Source organism: Sarcophilus harrisii, chromosome 5, assembly GCF_902635505.1.
Source record: "Sarcophilus harrisii chromosome 5, mSarHar1.11, whole genome shotgun sequence".
In the NCBI taxonomy this organism is placed as follows: domain Eukaryota; kingdom Metazoa; phylum Chordata; class Mammalia; order Dasyuromorphia; family Dasyuridae; genus Sarcophilus; species Sarcophilus harrisii.
Window position 1 is genome coordinate 62,305,899 of NC_045430.1, and position 20,354 is coordinate 62,326,252.

The 20,354-nt window shown below is 33.7% G+C and overlaps 1 protein-coding gene across 2 annotated transcripts in view; it reads left to right on the forward strand.

The window, feature by feature from the left end:
* The window catches only part of ADIPOR2 (adiponectin receptor 2), a 60,754-nt gene that overhangs the window by 31,462 nt on the left and 8,938 nt on the right, over nucleotides 1–20,354 (forward strand). For both annotated transcript variants that reach the window (XM_023504632.2, XM_003771339.4), the window contains exons 3-4: nucleotides 9,413–9,532; nucleotides 16,320–16,491. In XM_023504632.2, the coding sequence (XP_023360400.1) occupies nucleotides 9,413–9,532; nucleotides 16,320–16,491 (292 nt within the window). The remainder of the gene's footprint in view (nucleotides 1–9,412; nucleotides 9,533–16,319; nucleotides 16,492–20,354) is intronic.

The following is a 20,354-nucleotide window of genomic DNA, read 5'->3' on the forward strand; positions in this document are numbered from 1 at the left end:
GAACCTGAATTAGTGGTATGTTTGACACCAGTTTTGGCCTATTGGGCCAAATCTGTTGAGTTTCAGGTGCTGCTAAAATCTTCTAGTTTGATCTATCCAAAAGGTAGTTAATGATAAAGGGGTAAAATGCAGGAGAGTGTCAAGGTCTACGTTTGGAAATCTGGAAATCATCTGCAGATGAACTCATGGGAGCTGATAAGATCACTAAGTGAGAAAGTACATCAAATAGAGAAAGGGGCAGGGCAGCGCAGAGTTTTAATGAATACCCAATGCTACTGGGTATGTCATGGATGAAGAACCAGCAAAGAAAAATGAGGAGTGATCAAATAGGTAGAAGGAGAACCAAAAGAGTTGGATTATGAAAAACTAGAGAGTAGAAACTATCCAAGGCATAGTGATCAAATATCAAATCATACAAAGAGATTCAAGAAGAGGGTTGAGAAAATGCTTTTATTAGATTTGGCAGTTTTTTCAGGCAATGTCAGTTGATTCATGAAGTCAGAAATCATATTATAAAGGATTTAGAAGGGGAAAGGAGTAAACACAGTGCCTACTACATGCTAGGCAATTTTCTAAGCTAGTAAAGGCAGTTTTCTCAAGGATTTTAGCATAGAAGGGAAAAATAGTAGAAAGAGAGATATGATAGCCTTTACAGGCTCTTTTCCAGGGGTGGATATATGAAGGAAGAAAAGGAGATGGATATGAACTCCCTTGCAGAGATAGAATAAAAAGATTTGGCAGCTGATTTATTGTAAGGAAAGAGAACACAATTGAAAGTAACTCCAAAGTATTACACCTAAGTTACTGAATGAATGATGATATCCCCAGCAGAAACTCACCAGTTAACTTATTAAAAAACAGATCAGGAAAAGATAAAAGCAAGGCTAGGTAGGAAAGAATGAATATGAATATATGGTATGGTCAGGAAAGTGAAAGATAACAAAAAACCAGCAGGGCATTTTTTTTTTTTTAATTATAGCTTTTTATTTAAAAGATATATGCATAGGTAAATTTTCAGCATTGACAGTTGCAAAACCCTTTGTTCCAACTTTTTCCCTTCTTCCCCCAGATGACAGGTTGACCAATACATGCAGTAGGGCATTTTTTCAGCCACATTGGAAGTAAAAGGAGAACCAATAAAAGGATAGAATCATTGCTTTGGGGTGACATAAATGGAGAATGGATTGGAATGGGGAAAGACTTGTGACAGACAAACCCACTGGCAGGATATTGTAGTAGTCTTGAGTGTGAAGTGAGAAGTCCCAGCATCAGGGTGATTATTTATTATATTATTGGAGAAGAGAAGGGACTAGATAAGAGATGTTACAGAGGTGACATCTGTAGACCTTGGCAATAGATTGAATAAAGGGAGTGAGAGTTGAGAGTCAAGGATGATACTGAGATTGTGAGCCTGAAGGACTAGGAGAATAGTGTTGCCCTCAATAGTAAGGGAGGGTAACAAACAGGTAGGGGAGAATTTAGAAGGAAATAATGAGTTCTGTTTTGGACATGATTAAGTTTATAAGATATCTAATAGACACCTAATCTGATCTGTCTGAAAGGAGATGTGAGACTGGAAGTCAGCAGGGAGGTACATCATTAAATCCATGGGTGCTGATGATATGATCAAGTGAAGTAGTATGGAGAGAGAAGGGGGCCCAGGACAAAGCATTGTGAGACACTTGGGTTTAATGGACATGACTTGGATGAGGATTCAGCAGGAGAGACTGAGGAATGGTCAGATAAATAGGAGGATAGCTTAAAGAGTGTTATCCTGAAAACCTAGAGGGAAGAAAGTTTCAAGGGAAGATGACATTTAACAGTATCAGTTACATAGGATGTTGGATTTGGCAGTTTTGAGATTATTGGTGACTTTGGGGAGAGTAGTTGGTGAGATGATGAGGTTGGAAGCCAAATTGTAAGGAATTAGAAGAGAGTAACAGCAGAGATAATAGAGGCACCTACTGTAGATGGTCTTCTCAAGTTTGGTTACAATGGGCAGAAGAAATTATATATATAGGAAGATATTTGGTGAGAATGAAAAGATCAAATAAGGGTTTTTTGAGGAGACACATAGGCATGTATTTATTACAGTGATACTTCTTAGGAAAAATAGTTTGGCTATTTATTTCAGGAATATTGATAAAGTGTCTTTTAAACAAAGTCTTGTTTAGCCCCAGAGGGTATAAGTAGGAGATAAGGGTCTGTAACCCATCTTTTGCCATACATGGGGACCCAAAAAACCTTTACATGAAATTGAAAAAATAAAAAAGTACAATTCCAACCAATGTAATCAATTAAGTGTGACAGTATATTCAGTATTCCATACCTATTTCCCTTATAGGAAAGGAGATTTGCATTTATTTTGACAATTGCGTTTTTAGGGAAGATTGAAGAAGAGGAATAAGGGTGTGATTATTCACATACTTGGTTTGTTTTTCAATGAAATGGAAAACTTTATAGCTGGAAGGAACATTAAAGATCATATAGCTTAACTATCATTTTATGTGAGGATAATCCTGGATTCTCTCAGTCAGAATTTTATCCATTCTTGACATTCTCATTTTGCCCGATTAATCTTATTTCTTAATCTTATTTCTTATGCTTATTCCATTGTAATTAATATTTTAGTTTTTTTTGTAGCATGTTTTATCTTTCTTATATCATAAATTCCTTCAAGATTTTATTTTTGTTCTATGTGCTAAATTATAATGTAATAAGAATAGAGAATTAATCCATTATTTTGTTGGCATAGGGCACAGCTAGGAGGTGAGCAGTTTTTCTTGTACTTAAGCAGGTTGGCACCTCCTCTCTGCAGCCTATAATCTTAGAGAGTTGCTTAAAGCAGTAAGAAACTATATTATTATGTCCCAAAGAGTGACACATTGTTAGAGATAGGTCTTGAACTCACAGGTCTTAAAGGATGACTCCCTATATCAAATTGTTTCTTCTTTTGAATGCTCAATTCAACATATTTACTAAACTAAGTTGAAATAATTGTTCTGTCTTATTTAAAAGATTTGATTTATACCCATCCTTTCAAAACATTTCTGTCTTATAAAAAACTGTCAATTTTTTTGAATATTGGATATAGTATTGGAGATAAAATTGATAAAGGAAAATGTTAAATAACTTGGCCCTCAGATTTTTAAGCCAAGAGATCAGCTTGTGTTTGCTTTAGCTAATCTCTGTAGAATTAGAAAAAGAAGCTGAAGTACTGGGACATTTAACTATGTCTTTTCAGTTTTATTACTGGCCAGTGGGAATCATGCTCACAGAGTCTAAAAATATTAACATAAAGGAATCTAAATTACTAGATATGTTGACTTTTTGCCTTCATGTTCTTGGGAATTTTCTTAATGTTATCTTTTTTATGACAACTGTTTTTAAATATTTAAAGAGTTATCATGTGGAAAAGGGATTAAACTTGTTCTGATTTGGTGTAGAAGATACAGCTTGGAGTAATGAGTAGAAGTTGTAGAGAAGATGAGGTTAGGAAAAATTCTGAACAAGTAAAATTATCCAAAAAAATGGAATTGCCTATCTCAGAAGGCACTGAATTCCCTTCACAATAAAAGCAAAAGTCTGTATATATTTAAATTGTAATGAAGAATTATTTAAGTATCTATTAAGCAAGATCATCTCTTTCAATTTTAAGTCTTTATTATTCTGAGGCCATAGTAGGGGGAATGAACTGGGAGAAACCCGAGTAATAGAAACAAGAATAAATGATTTCATTCAGTAACATTTATTTAATAAATACTTTGTGGTAGGCAGTGTGTTAGCCAACTGGTACATGGAGACAAAATGAAAGTCCTCATTCCTCAGTTTACAAAGTGATATTCTCCTGAGGAAAGTATATGTAATTAAATATAAAACATATTTAAGAGAGTTTTGATTAGGCTTAGAAATGGGAGGGTATGGAGAAATAGGAAGGTAGAATATTTTGATGGATTGCCGAGAAAGAAATAGAAAATTAAGATTTGAAAAGATTAATGGCCCAGGAGGACAAGAATCATTAGCATCACTAGAAAAATTCCTGAAGATGAGAGAAAGAAAGTTGATGTAGAAGGGAGTACTGAGATGCTAAGCTACCTGAGGAAGATTTAGATTGATTGCTCTTCAGGGGAGAGCTAGAGTTCCAGGGGATGGTAGCAGAGGAAGAGACCGCAATGCCTACTTATAATTCTTATAATAGGTAATAACACATTTCATTGATAGTTACTTGTAAACCAACCAAAGAAAATATTTTGCATCCCCCATGTTTGTATTGTTTTTAGCTTATTTATTAAACAATTTTTTTACTTTAATTAAAAAATTTTTGAATTCCAAATGTTTTCCGCAGCTTATTGAGAAGGTAGCAATGTGATATCCATTATATGTGTGAATTCATGTGAAACATAATTTCCTTATTAGTCATATCGTTTAAAAAAAAAAAAGAAAAAAGAAAAGCATTATGCTTCAATCTTTTTTTTTTTAAATTATAGCTTTTTATTTACAAAATATATGCATGGATTCAGCATTGACAATTGCAAAAACTTTTGTTCCAATTTTTCCCCTCCTTCCCTCCACCCTTCCCCCAGTTGGCAGGTTGACCAATACATGTTAAATATGTTGAAGTATAAGTTAAATATAATATATGTATACATGTCCAAACAGTTATTTTGCTGTACAAAAAGAATCGGACTTTGAAATAGTGTACAATTAGCCTGTGAAGGAAATCAAAAATTATGCTTCAATCTTTATTCAAGAATTCTCTCTCTGGAGGTGAATAGTATTTTTCATAATGAAGTCTTTTGCATTGTTTTGCATCATTGTATTGATCAAAAGTAGCTAAGGATTTCATAGTTGGTCATCATTACAATAATGTTGTAATTGTGTACAGTGTTCTGATTCTGCTCATTTTATTTTGCATCAGTTCATATAAGTCTTTTCCAATTTTTCTGAAACCATCTTGCTCATCATTTCTTATAGCACAATAATATTCCATCACAATCATATGCCACTTCTTCAGCCATGAACAGCCCTCAATTTCTAGTTCTTTGCCACCACAAAAACAAGGTCCTCTAAATATTTTTGTACTTATCTATCCTTTCCATTTTTCTTTGATCTCTTTGGAATACAAACCCTAGTAATTGTATTAATGGGTGAAAAGGTATGCAAGTTTTATAGCCTTTGAGCATAGTACTTGAAATACTTACTAAGCACAGTGCTAGGAGCCCAGGAAGCTATAAAGACAGGATACCTGAATGCTTATGGAACTGTGTTTCTAGTAGGCAAGTACAATGGTACACTATAATACAGAATACACAGTTCCCTTATCACTGTAAATAGACCAAGAAACAAGTGCCTGTGATATCATGTCTAGTTTCCTGAAATCTATTCACATTGAATACCTTCTCTTAACTCTTTTCCAACTATCATTTTTAGTCAGGTTCTCATCATCTTTTGACTGGACTTTTGCAGTAGGCTCATAACTATTCTTGCCTCTCGTTCTTTAAACCTCCATACAACTACCTCAAAGAGTTTTTCTCATCATGTCACTCCCCTGTGTCTCCCTGTTATTTCTGTGATCAAATATATTAAAACCCTTCACAACTTTGCACCAACCTACATTTTGGATTATTACATTATTTACATTGTTTTCTTTCCTTTCCTGAACTCTCTGGTTCTTCTATACTAGTCTTTTCATTGTTTCTCTGTTATCTCCTTTCCTGCCTCCCTCCCTCCTTTTCTCTTTCTTTTTCTCTCTCTCCTTCCCTCCCTCTTTCCCTTTCTCTCTTCCTCCCTTCTTCTCTCCCTCTTTCTCTCTCTCTCTTGGCTTGTCCCAGGAAAGAGTAGTATTCCTGATGTGAGGGCTGCTGAGCCCTTTTCAGGGCTGCTTTTCACATTTGTGTTGTTTCACTCAGCTCTTGCCTGTGGTTCGAAGAAGCTGCAGTATGCACAGCACTTACGCCTTAGTAAACTATTTCAACCTGTGGACAAAACCAGGTTGGGGGTAATCGACAGGCCTTAGATCTGTCATTGAGTTAGGAGAGTATCTACCCCAAACATGTGAAGACTTCTTCCTAGTGATAATGGGCAGAGGAGAACAATTTGTTCTAACAGCCATGAAGCTGAAGCAGGTTCTGTACAGTATTTGGAGCTTAGTTCGACATCACAGATGCTAAGATCATCATCCATTGCATACTGGGCTATTGCTGGTTTTCTTGTTTTTTTTTGTCTTGCCACCATTGGACTTTGATAACTCTGGAATTGAGTGAGACCAATGACTTTGTGCAACTCTGCCTCATTTGAATCCAGTTTATGTGCCAGTCAAAAGATATCACCCATACCATTTTTACCTGCCTCAAAGTCCTATGGTAATGGGCAAGTGGTGAAGCAGTAGCTTCACCTGAAGGGCTCAGTAGCCCTCACATCAGGAGTACTAGTCTCCCCTGCACAACTGTTGGGACAAGTCAGTACACAAAAAAAAAAGAGAGAAAAGATATCATTAGTGAGGAACAGTGAAAAGACCAGTTTGGCAGGACCAAAGAGTTCAGGAAAGGAAAGGAAACAAACCCTGTATGCATGCAACTCAGGCCATGGGATCATCTTCTCACTGGACTGAAGCGAGTTACCTTTTCATCTTTCTGTAAAGTATTGCATTGCTTACTTTCTGACATGAAGGAGAGGCTCAAAAAGACACCCTAAAAATTGTCTGCTTCATCTAACTTAATTTTGGTCTGCTTACTGGCAGGCAGGTATTCTTCCCTGAAGTAAAACATAAAAAAATGTACAAAAACTGTTGAAAAATTGATTTTATTCACTTTTGATGCATGGAATATGCACATACTTGTGGAGAACACAAAATTCAGTAGACCTGAAAGAAAAAGAGCTTTTGTTGCAAGAGAACTTAGCAGATATTGTGTACCAGGACACACATTTTCCTGGAGTGTCCACAGTGAAGAGTACTGTGAAGCTGGTGTAAATATTACATTCAAAGCTAATGTAGTCTATAAGTTTGTATGCCTTCCAAAAGAAGTGAATGACAGCCTCATCACAATGAGATTGCCACTTGAGAGAAATACACCACCATAAGTGTGTATGCTTCCACGATGATGAACCCTCATGAGGTTAAAGAACAGTTTTATGAAGACCCTCATCATCAGCGTGCTGAAAGAGAAGAAGCTTAAAATTCTGGGTGACTTTGTCACATTAGGCACGGTATTGCAGGGAGTCCTTGGGAGAAATGTAGTCAGAAATAGCAGTCACTTAAACTACTCTGAAGACTTTTAATCTTATGACCTACTCATCATCAGCGCACTGTCTTCCATTTACCTAAATACAAGAAAACTTCATGGATGCAGCCTTGCAGCAAACATTGTTATTTATTAGATTATGTTATTGTGAGGAGAAGATACAGATAGGATGTGAGAATGGCGAAGGTGGTGTGTGACAGGGTGCTGGACAGGTCACGGTCATAGACTTAACCTCTTCACTCTAAACATTCTCAGTCAGTACAAGAAAAGTGGTAACTCCAAAGCAAGATAACTACCAAAGACTTAGGGTCTAACGTGAGGAATTTATTGCTAACTTGGAAGGAAAGCTGCACCAGTATACAGTTGACAACAGCGTAGCAAAAAAGTAGTAGACAGCTTTAAGAACTTTGATTTACAGCAGCACAGTTACTTACCTGGACTAGAACACTCACAAACATAAAACTGATTTGATGAAAATTCAGAAGCTGCTAAATGAAAAATGAGAACTCCATAGGGTTTACCAACACTATAGTTTATCCATCTCTAAAAAAAGCGGAATCCCTCCAAGTTAACAAGAATCCTGGCACTTTCTAAGATTCTTGGCTTAGCAAGAAGACGGATGAAATTCAGTTTTATGCTGTTTGTAACAGTCCAAAATACTTGTATGATGTCCTGAAGGCCCTTTATGGGCCAAAGATCTATAGTCCATCTCAGCTACTCATTCCTGATGAAGTCACATTGATTAGTGATGATGAAATCCTGGCAAGATGGGCTGAATGCTTCTGTAGTGTTTGTGCTTAACAAATCATTGATTAATACTGAAGTCATTGACCATTTACTTCAGATTGAAGTCAATATTTCTCTACCTGAACTTCCAATTGAAGAAAGGATTTTGAATGTAATTAGGCTCCCCGTGTGATAGTATCCTTGGTGTTCCAAGAACATGTCACTCTATTTCTTAGCTCTGGATATTTTCTCTATTGTCCCCTATGCCTGGAATGTCTTCTTTCCTTCATCTCTGCGTCTTGTCTTCTTTTAATTAAGTCCCAACTGCAATTATACCTTCAATGGGAAGATTCCTCTTAATTTTATTTCTTTCTCTCTGTTAATTATTTTCTGTTTATTCTGTGTATAGATTATTTGTACAAATTTGTTTTGTTTTGAAGCTCATTCCCCCATATTAGATTGTGAACTACTTGAGGGAAGTATCCCCAGTGGTTAGTACATTGACTGGCACATAATAGGCATTTAATAAATTTTTTTGTCTTTTGATTGATTGTTTGAAATAAACTAGGTGGAGAAAATTGAAATAATAGTTTATTGAAAAGAGGAAAGCAAGAACATCCAAAGAATATGCATATAGGTAGTTTGTGAGAAATTTTAAATAGAAATCAATGAACACTTTTTAAAATAGTTACCTAAAAATAATTCATGCATAATGAAACTACTTTCCAGATCTTATTTTAATACAGTAGTTTTTGAAAACTATCATCCCATTATTTCTCTGTTGATAAGTTTACATTAATCTAGTTTCATTGATACTATTTAGCATAACATTGGCAGAACAATCTATGGAAGTTTAGTTCCAATATATACACTTGTTCTTGGCAGGAGCTAAGGAGTTATAGGAATCCACTCTTTAAAAACCATGCTTTGTTAGAATTTAACTTCCTTAGAAGCATGTTATGTTACAATTTAACTCACTTATCTGTACAGGAACATTTTGAGTTTAGTAATAATATGAGGAACCTCTAAAGGAAGTTTATCTTTTCTATAAATTTCCTATATTCTAGATAAACAATGGATAGTTATTTCTCTGCTGTCTATAGACTTGTATAATCCCATTTCTGTTATTCCTTAATATACATTCTAGGAATTTTCTATCAGAACTTTAAGGACATTTACATATAGTATGAAAACTGTACGTTTGTTTTTTCAAGAAGACTTTTTTTTTAAATCTTCAAATACCAAGATTCTAATAAACTACAAACTTAGTAAATTTATTTCATTTTTCTGTTGGCTTAGGACTTTTCTGTAACCTTATTTTGAGCATAGTAGAAATATTGTTATTAACCTATAAAGATAACATTATTATTTTTTTAAATTATAATTTTGTTTCCAGTCTCTGTTACTAATAAATTACATGGAACATTTCTCTGATTGCTTTTCAGAAGTCTGAGGAGCATGAATGCAACAATGGACCATCTCAGGAAGATGAGGGATTTATGGGTATGTCCCCTCTCTTACAAGCTCACCATGCCATGGAAAGAATGGAAGAATTTGTATGTAAGGTAAGATGGAAGTTTCTTGTTATCTCTGTTACTTTTTGTTATTTTAAGTCAAGAACTAATAAATACCTCAACTTTTATGTTTACCTTAGTGGTAATCTTTGGTTTTTATTGATAGAGGAAATGTATCAAGTCATTTCAGAGTACAATATATATGGAGTTGCCTCCAACACCCTTCTTAAAGGTTGGACTTGTAAATACATTTTTTCAATATTTATTCACCTGTATTAATAAGCATGCAGGTGAATTAAGACTAAACATTTTGGGATTTAATAATGTTTGAACTCAAAGAACTTTAAAATGCTTGCACAAGAGCCTCATTAGAGTTTGTTCTGACAGAGGATGTGGGTATGAAAATAGTTTTTCATTCTTTCTAGAATTTCTCTTATTTGAATAGAATTTTCCATCTGTTTTTATGCCCAGCTGGTGTTCAGTTCAGTTGCTAACAGAAGCCATCATTTCCAGACTAACCTGATTATCATTTTCTTCAAGAGTCTTGGCTCTAAAGCTTTTTGTTTCATTTATTGTTCTTTTGATTCTTTATCAGATCTTTTTTTGGAGACTATTTTTTCATAACTAAAAATAGCCAAAATATGATCCTATTGAAAGAGAAGTTGTTTAGTGGAAATATTCTGAGACATCAGTAGTTCTGAAATCTTCTTGTTCATATTATTGTGGGAAAAAAAGGCCCTGGAAGATGAGTTTAAAAATAAACCTAGATCTAGACTCATCAAAGAAAAATGAAAAGTACCCGTCACTGAAAGAGTGCTCATCAATTGTAGAATGACTGAACCAAGTATATGAATGTTATAGAATACTATTGTATTATAAAAAATGATGAAGGAGATAGTTTCAGAGAACCTAGAGGGTTAAATGAGCAGTTAAGTTAAAGTTAAAAGTTAAAAGTTAGAGAGTTAAATGAGCAAACTTGGGAGAAAAATTTATATAATAAGAGTTATATTTTATAAAATACCTTTGAAACATTTAGGAACTCAATCAACACAACGACCAACCACAATTCCAGGGGATTCACAATGAAACATGTTACCAAACCCAGTGATCACTCATGTATAGATACTTAGACTTTTTTTCTTTTAAAATATAGCCAGTGTAGAAATTTATTTTACTTCACTTAGTACTTGCTTGTAACAAAAGTTTGGTTTTTCTTGTTATCTTATAGGCAGTAGAGGGAGAGAATATTTAATTAAAAAAAATTAAGAGCACTTAGGTCTTTAGATTTTTAAAAAATACATAAAATTTTCTTTCAGCTTTATTATTTATATAGAATACTGGGAAAAAAATTTTAAGGGTGAGGTGGGGTTTCTAAATATATCTCAGGAGGTTTGAATCTTTGTTGTCACTAGGCAATGGGAATGCAAAATAGTACTTTCTTTTTCAGGCATTCCTGTCCTGTAACAAATAATGTGAAATAAATATTTCTTTTTTCAAGAAGGAAGTTAAGGTTACTTAGTAGTTTGAAAAATCATATAAGTAAGCATCTAGTTTATGGAGACCAAGAATTTATAGATCACTTGGGACATTATAGATGAAAGTCGTCTTGCTTTTTTTTTTTTTTTTTTTTTTTTAAATAAAGCTTGACTGAGAACAATAAGTGAAGTTCTAATTAGCTAATGAGAGGGGAGTAAATGGAGCATTTGTTTATAATTTACATTTGTTATCTCTAAGTTATGACTGAGAATCAGTGCTATGTAGTGATAGAACAAGACTAAAAGTAAGCCTGGATTCCAGTCTTTCTTATCTCATAAATTAAGTTACCTTATACAAATCATTTCAGTTGTATTAGACGATCTGTGAGATCATTGTCTAGCTTTTAAGAAATTCTAAATCCAGAAATGAGTGGAGAATAAATTTCATATGAGAATTGTAGTATACTGAACTGAATAATAGTGCTATAGCAATGGGACAAAAAAAGAGTTGGATGTTTAAACATAGGCAAAGAATTCATGATAGAGAAGAAAATAAATGCAAGTCATAGGCTGACATAAGCCCTAGATTTTTGGAAAACAGAATCCAGAGGAATGACAAGCAGGATTTCATGCATTTAAAAGTTCTATAGGAGAAATTAGTGCAAGAGGAATGGAAACTTTTCAAGAATGAAAATCTGAGGAAATAAAAGGAAACTATTAACAAGGTACCAAAAAAACTGAATTTCCTGAAGAGATTGATACAGATTCATGTCATTACAAATCAGGTTAGATTTTTAGAAGATGGAAGCAAGAGCAGGTAATAAAGAATGATCCTCTGTCATGTCCTGAGTAGGAACTGATTCTGTTTTGGACCACTACCTTTGGGTATACCATCTTGATGAAGCCAGCTAGTGCAAATGCATATAACTCACAGTTATTTGTCCAGTCCTAGGCCATTATGCAAATGTACATCTCCAGCTTTCCACTTCTTGTCCAAGGAACAATTATTAAATCAATGTACTATCTTTGTTTCTGGAAAGGAAATGTCTGTTGAGCCTAATATAACTCTACTCATCTTTCTGATTTCTCAGGCTCAAATACTTTTCACTGGCTATGACTCCATTATATATGTTGTTATCCTGTACTATGTTCCTTGAGGACAGGAACTGTCTAACTTTTTGTATTTATTTCTCCACCACATAATTAATTGCATGGCAAGTAATGGGTGTCAAACAAATGTTATTTTTCATTCATTCATAAATATGTTAGACTTGTAAAAATAGTATCTGAGCTAAAGTTCAGTAAAATCAAACTGGCAAGGATAATTAACAACAAAAAGTGTTTCTGAAGATGCATCCAGGGAAAGGCAAGTATGAAAGAAAGGATAAGACAGCTGCTTTAAGTAGATGGAATGATGCTAACTAATGACAGTCAGAAGATAGACCTGCTTAATTCTTAATTTTGCTTCTGTTTTTGTCAAGAAGAATGACCATCGCACTGAAAATTTCAGGACAAAAATGGCTTACAGTTGGTCAGTATTCATTTATTAAGCACTTGCTATGTGCCTGGCACTGTGCTAATTTCTGGTGATACAAAGAAAGACAAAATGTAGTTCCTAGCCCATCAGAAAGTTATACCTAAATTAGTAAGGAAGTTAGTAAAAAAAACACTTAATGGTCTTGATGAAATAAAGTCATCTGGTCCTGATGAATTATATCCTTGGATATTGAAAGAAATGATGAATGTGAATGATTTCTGAGCCATTCATAGTGATGTATAACAGTGAAGAAGGGAAGAAGTACTTGGATTACTGGAGAAGGATGACTTTGTTTTCATCATAAAAAGGGGGAAAAAATCAGAATCTACAGAGAAACTACAGCCCAGTGAGTTTGACTCACATTCCTGTGAAAAGTCTAAATTGGGATATTGAAGAAATTGTTAGTAAATATCTGTAAAAGGAAGCAGGGATTGTGAAGAACCAGCATGGCTTTATCAAGATGCTATCATGTGATAAGGAATTTTTTCCTTAATATGATAAAAAGCAACAGTCAGTAGGAGTCAACAAAGATGCCCTCTCTCTCCACTGTATTTTAGCATTATTCCAGAAATTTTAACAACAGCAGTAAAACAAAAGGAAGAAATTAAAGATTTAAAGATAGGCAAAAAGGAATTAAAACTACCTATATGATGATAAGATGATGGTTAATTTTGAAAAATTTAGGGAATCTGTATAACAACTAATTGAGATAGTTAATACAGTAAAATATCAGAACACGAAATTTAAATGTATATAAATAGAAATGTGCTATAAATATATTTGTCATAATATATAAATGTAAATACAAAATATAAAATGTAGAAGTCAGTAATAGAGAAATCTCATTTGAAATAACTTGAAAATGCATAAAATATCTAAGAGCTAATCTACCAAAACATATTCAGTACTTATATAGATAAAATTACACAGAATAAGAAATAAAGGCCAATTTAAACAGAGAAGTATTTAGTGACGATAGTTGGTTGTTGTAAATAAAATAAAAATGACAGTATTGTAAGAGGTCATCTACAAATTGAATGTTGAAACAACAAACTATAAAGATATTACTTTATAGAACTAGACAAAATGACAAAATTCATTTAGAGGAACAAACAACTTAGACATCAGTGAAAAACCTGAAAAGATAAACATGAGAAATAGCACTTCTAGGTTTCAGTCTATATTAAATAAATTTGAAGATATAAATTGTCTAAGATTGAATTTCCTATTTGATAAAAACTTCATGGATAACTTAAAATCTGGCAAAAATTACTTTAGACCAATATTTTATACTGTATTTCTCAATAAATTCAAACTGAATACATAATAGGAATATTTAAAAATATTAGAAGAACTGATCATAATTCTTTCACAGCTGTCAGTAAATAGGTAAATTCTTATCCAAACTAGAGATTGAGACAAATTGCAAAAATGGATAATTAAATCATATGAACATGAAAAGCTTTTTCATGAATGAAGTTGATACAGCTAGGATAAGAGGTTTTAAAAATCAGATATCTTTTAAGTTCTGACATCCAAGATTTGTAGGCAGTTGAAAATACCATAACAATAAATGTTGTTTCTCAATAGATAAATGATCAAAGGATATGAATAAATATTTTCCAAAAGAATTACAAATTATTGATGCTTTGGAAAGAATGTTATAAGTAACTAATAATAAGAGAAATTGGAAAAATCCAGATTTCACTTCTTCCCTAGTTAATGGCTACATTTTTTTCATCATTTCTCCATAATACTTATTTTGAGATAAAACAAATTAATGGCATTTTGTATTCCCCCCATGTTGTAATTCATAAATTTAGCCAAATATAACAAGAAAAAAATAACTTTTAAGCAGAATTTTGAGAAAATTACAGATGATTGCCTCTTGCACTTACTGAATGGGATAAAAAGGAATTTACATATCTCTTTAACATATATGACATTTTTAACAGCAGCAGTTAGTCATGTTTTGGGACATATAAAGACATCACCAAAAATAAGGCAAGACAAATACCAGACAAGTCATTTTCTGATGACAATGTACTAAAAATTATATTCATTAAAGGGCTTTGGAAGACATGAAAAAAATTAATTGAAGACTAACCATTTTAAAATCAAATTGAAGAAATAGTAAAAAAGAGTTCATAAAAGAAAATTATAACAGTGTACTAAAACTGTTACAGCAAAAGCACTAGGGGATATTCTGTATCTAAACACTTTGATTAGCAAAAGAGTAGAAAAAAATGAATGCATTGGGCATGAAATTAAACTAGAACAAATCACAGATCTAGCTAAACAAAAAAGGGTAGAAATTCTGGAGAATAAAAGTATATTGAAACACTGAAAGAAAAAACCCACTAAATTAATAAATCTAGAAGTTGGTTAATAGAACAAAAAGCTTAATCTCATTTTTTTAAAGAGAGGAAAATTCTAAAAAGTGAAAAAAAATTCATAGTAATTGAAGGGGAAATAAAATACTCAATAACAAAAGAATACAGGCTGTTAAAGTAACCTAATATGAGAGAAATGTAATAATGATAGCATAAAGAAAAGCAACTTTACAACTCTGATTCTTGAATGAATGACAAAACACAGTTCGAGACCACTGAAGATGAGCTAAGCTTTCTTCTGCCAGAGAGGTGATAGGCTTAAACTTCAGAATAAGATGTAAATTTTGGACCTGACTAATTTGTTTTACTAGTCCATGAATATTTTAGATATCTATTCAATATGTGGGTGAGGGTGTGGGAGTGGAAGAAAGTGACTTGATTTTCCTTGTCCTAAAATTGTCCTTAAATAAAATAAGGACAAAAATGTTTACTTATAAGAAAATGATATATTCAGTTCTGCTATAACACTTGTTTTGAAAATGCACATTTATTCCAACTTAATTGACATAGTATGAAGTAATTTGAACAAAACAGAGTTTTTTGTTTGTGCAACTTCATCCCTAAAGATTCACAATAAGCACAGATTGCAACCATTCTAATGTCCACTTCCATAAATAAATTTCAGGTCTTTAAAGGTCAAATGTCTCTGTCTCTGTCTCTGTCTTTCTCTCTGTCTCTCTCTCTCTTGATTAGAGGAAATGAGTAATGAATCATCTTTCTAGCTCTAGCCACATAATTTGGAGATCTGACTGAGTGACTTTCTTAGCTACTGCTCTATGAATTTGGAGGCATGTGAGTTCTGATCACTAACTGACTATGAGTGCTAGGGTTCTAGTTTTAAGGTTAGAGTATTTTGGATTCCTTTCCTTCCACTAGCTGAGGGGAGAACTTATCTCACACCTGGATGTGATTTGATCATTAAAATCAACTGTGGTATGTTTTAATAAGTTATTCTGAAGAAATGTTGCAGTCTAGTATAGTTTATTTTCTGCAAGGAAAGAAATATTATGTACCTTTGGCCAAATTAATTGGAGTTTGATTTCTCTTTTCTAAGAAGATAATTCTTGAATATTTGAATATTTGAAATTCGTCTTAGAGGCCTTAAAGGTATAGCTAGTGGATAGAGCTCCTAGCCTGATGTCAGGAAAACCTAAGGTCAAATCTGGCTTCAGACACTTAGTAATTCTGGGCAAGTCACTTAAGTGCCATTTGCCTCAGTTTTCTCATCTCTAAAATGAGGGAAATAGCACCTACATCCTAGGGTTGTTGTGAGGATCAATTGAGGTAATTGTAAAGTGCTTAGCATAGTTCTTGGCACATAGTAGGTTCTAAATATATTAGATTTCTTTTAATGAGAGTATTATTATTGGAACCAGCATGTTCTAATTGATCGATTTCACTTACAACCTATTTAACAAGTATTTTCCTTACAGGTATGGGAAGGCCGATGGAGGGTTATTCCTCATGATGTACTGCCTGACTGGCTAAAAGACAATGATTTTCTTTTGCATGGGCACAGGCCCCCTATGCCTTCTTTCCGGGCCTGTTTCAAGAGCATCTTCAGAATACACACAGAGACGGGGAACATCTGGACACATCTCTTAGGTATTTGTGTTGAACTATAATAAGTATGCCTTTTTTGTTTTTGTGAATTTAAGGCTAGGGAGAAGTATAAAGAGAAAAAGGAGACTCTTTAAATTTCGTTTTTTATTGTAAATTTAATCATGGGCAAACAAACATTTATTACAAATAAGAGATTACATATGAAACCTGGAAACTTCTGTTATATACATTGGTTTTTGAATTTGCATCAAAGAACTTTAATGTTCATTCAGTGCTCCTTTTCGGTGTGCCTGTGGCATAATTATAAGCAAGTTATCAGGCTCATGGGAGCCTAAATTTAGGGTAGAGGCCAAGCCTACTGTACTATTCCGCTGACCAAACTTCCTCATCCTCATCAAGAGTGGCTACACTGAATTTTTTTCAGTAACATGAAGGAAAAGAGAAGGGAGATGCTGGAATTAGATTTACTTGAAAATATACTAGCTTTTAAGTGGGACATGCCGCAAACAGGGATTCACCATAATTGCAGTGGTTGTCCCAGCACTTCAGGCTTGTGTTTACCCATTAAGAAGTAGTTATTTAAAGAAAAGAACACCAAAGGAGTGAGGAATCCAGAGGCTGCCATTATGGGCAGCATTAAACCTGAAGATAAGGGGTCTGAATCTCATCTGAGGCCAATTCTATCTCTCCCTAGAGATTTTTCAGGCAGGACCTAGGATGGCAAACCATTTAAGCTAAGGCAGCCTTGCAGAACAGCATGGAGAGGGACAAGAAAATGATATGGGAATACAGTAGAGGCTTGAAACAAATTCTTGTTTCAAGAGGAAAAGAAAAAACCTCAATGAAAGCCCAGGATACAAACATTAACAGAAATAACTCTAAAAACAGAAGGAAACTGTATAAAGAATATAAAGCGTCAATAATTTAAGTATATATTTTATGTGACAAAATAGCAACAAAATTGTCTGTTCTTAATTTTTTGTTTTCTATATTTTTAATGTTTTATTGATTTAAATTGTTTTATTGATGCAGTTTTCTGCATCTCTGCTACTATGCATTAATGCGTGCTTCAACAAGTCAAACCAGATAAATCAGGCATATCAAGAAATGCATGTCTAACTATGTACTTTTAGTCTGTTATCTCTTCAGAGTCAAGATGCATGGAAAAAAGATCTTTTGATATACTATTTTACTATGTACTTTCCCAAAAATACATGGCCTCTCTAAGAGGAACTTATGTGATATTTCAGATACAATGCCAGTTAAGGAAAGAAGACCTGATTTTTATTTATATTTTTTTCTCTTTTTTTAAAATTAAAACTTTTTATTTTCAAAAAATAGGCATGGGCAATTTATCAGCATTGACCCTTACAAAACCTTGTGTTCCAATTTTTCCCTCCTTCCCCCCACTCTCTCCCTAGATGGCAAATAATCCAATATATGTTAAATATGTTAAAATAAATGTTAAATCTAATATAAATATATTGTATAAATATGTATGCATATTTATACAATAATTTTGCTGCACAAGAAAAATCAGATCAAAAAGGAAAAAAATGAGAAAGAAAACAATGCAAGCAAACAGCAATAAAAAGAGTGAAAATGCTATCTATGGGTGTAAATGGCTCTCTTCATCATAAGATCATTGGAACTGGCCTCAATCATCTCATTGTTGGAAAGAGTCATGCCCATCCGAATTGATCATTGTATAATCTTCTTGTTGCCATGTATAATGATCTCCTGGTTCTTGTCACTTAACTTAGCATCGGTTCATGTAAATCTCTCCAGGCCTTTCTAAGATCATCCTGCTGATCATTTCTTATAGAACAATAATATTCCATGACATTCATATGCCATAACTTATTCAGCCATTCTCTAACTGATGGGCATCTACTCAGTTTCCACTTTCTTGCCACTACAAAAAGGGCTGCCACAAACATTTTTGCATATATGGGAAAGACCTGATTTTTAAAGTTCAGTTCCTGACATATACTGAATGCCTAACTATGAACAAGCCATATAAACTTCTCAAAGTTCCATTTGAGACTAGACGAGTTGCTAGTCTGAATTGGTGGAGAGAGCCCGTATCCATACAGTTTCCATTCACCAGTGAAATCACATCACTAAACTTCCAGCCAAGAATTGCCTACTTCATTGGTTACATGATTGAAAAATAAAGAAACCTGAGAAGAAACTGCAGTAATTAGAGTAGAACTGTACAAAAACTTGAGCCAGAAGCTCATATACAATAGGAAAAGGAACCAGCACAGCTCCCAGTTAGTACAAACAAATTAACTGGTAGCCTTCCAATATAGCCAGAAATGACCCAGAAACACTTTTAAGGCTCCATGTTCTCATACAGCAGAATCAGAAGAATCCTTAAAGAGGGTTCCTAGGTAGGGATCTTGAAAGCCTCAGGGAACAGCAGTGACTAGTATAGAGTAGCAGTGTTCAGTCTCTGATCGCCTAAGAACTTAAGGTCTCCCACCTGTATCTTGAGATATCATTGAGACTTCTGAAGACCTGGCATTCTGAACCTCAGAGATCTCTGGATGGGATGGAGGAAGGATGATAGGGCAGAACTCAGGTGACCTAGAATGAGAATGAGAAAAACTGACCACCTAAATCCAGAAGCTCAGTAGGAGACAAGATCTGGTCCTGGCAAAAGCTCTAAATCAGGAACAAAGACTAGAAGGATGAATAAACATAAGATGACCCTGTTGGAAACCAATGGTTTATCTTTAAAAAAAGAAACAAACAAACAAAAAAAACCAGAACAGTTAATTTCAAGAAATCACAAGAACTATCCATATCTATTAGAACCAGAGGGAAAAGTAAAAATAAAAAAATCCACTGATGACCTCTCATAATGTATATAAAGAATGCTGATCTTGAAAGAAGAAATACTGCAAGGATCCAGAAGGAAGTTTAAGTGTCAGGGATCACATAAGTCCTGATAACTACTGTGATAAATAAGAGGAGATCTTGAAATATAATATTAGAAAAGATAAAAGAGAAACGCTTCCTTCTAAGAATAACTTTACCCTGAAGAGCTGAGTATAATCCTACTAAGGGGGGAAAAAATGGATCTTAAATGAAAGAGAAGATTTTTAACATTTTTAAATTTTTAAGCATTTCTGAAGAAAAGACCAAAGTTGAGAAGGAACTTTGATATACAAACACAAAAATATAATATTTTTTTTCCTCCCCTACAGCACCTTTCCCTATTGCTGAATTCTTCTTGGAACTTCCATGGTGGGAGGGGGGGGGGAGGGAGAAGGACCCAAGATAATCATTTTTTACTTTTTGGACTTTATTATCATGCCCTCCTTGCATTAGTTCCTTTTTTAGCTTTTTTTTTTTTTCCTTTATTTTTCAGTTTCTTTTAATATGTTCTCTTCCTTCAGTAAACTGTTACAACAAAAATAACAGTAATATTTAAATAGTGCTTACTTTGTGCCATTGTGTTAAGTACTTTCACATAGTATCTATGATGAAGCATATTCCCCCTTTTTGAGAGAGAAGTGATAGTTTTTTTTTTTTTTTTTTTGGACATGACCACTATGTATTTTGTTTGGCTATGCTTATTTGATACAAGATTCCTTTTTCTTTTTGTTCCATTTTTAGTTTGTGGTAGAGGAGAGAGGGTTTAGCAAAAGAGAAGAGAAAAAAGAGAGCATATTGAAACATTTGCTTAGAAGAGAACAGAAGGGAGTTCAGATGGTAGTACAGACAAACAGGACAGTTTTGAAAGTAAGGGTGGAATATATATATAATAAATAAAAGTAAACTCTAAAATGATAATTCATGGTATCATTCGTAGTCTACTTTTTGTGTTCTTTGTATATGGAATTTCTCCCCTCCCATCTCCTTTTTTTTTTCAGCTCAAATTAAAAAAATATTTA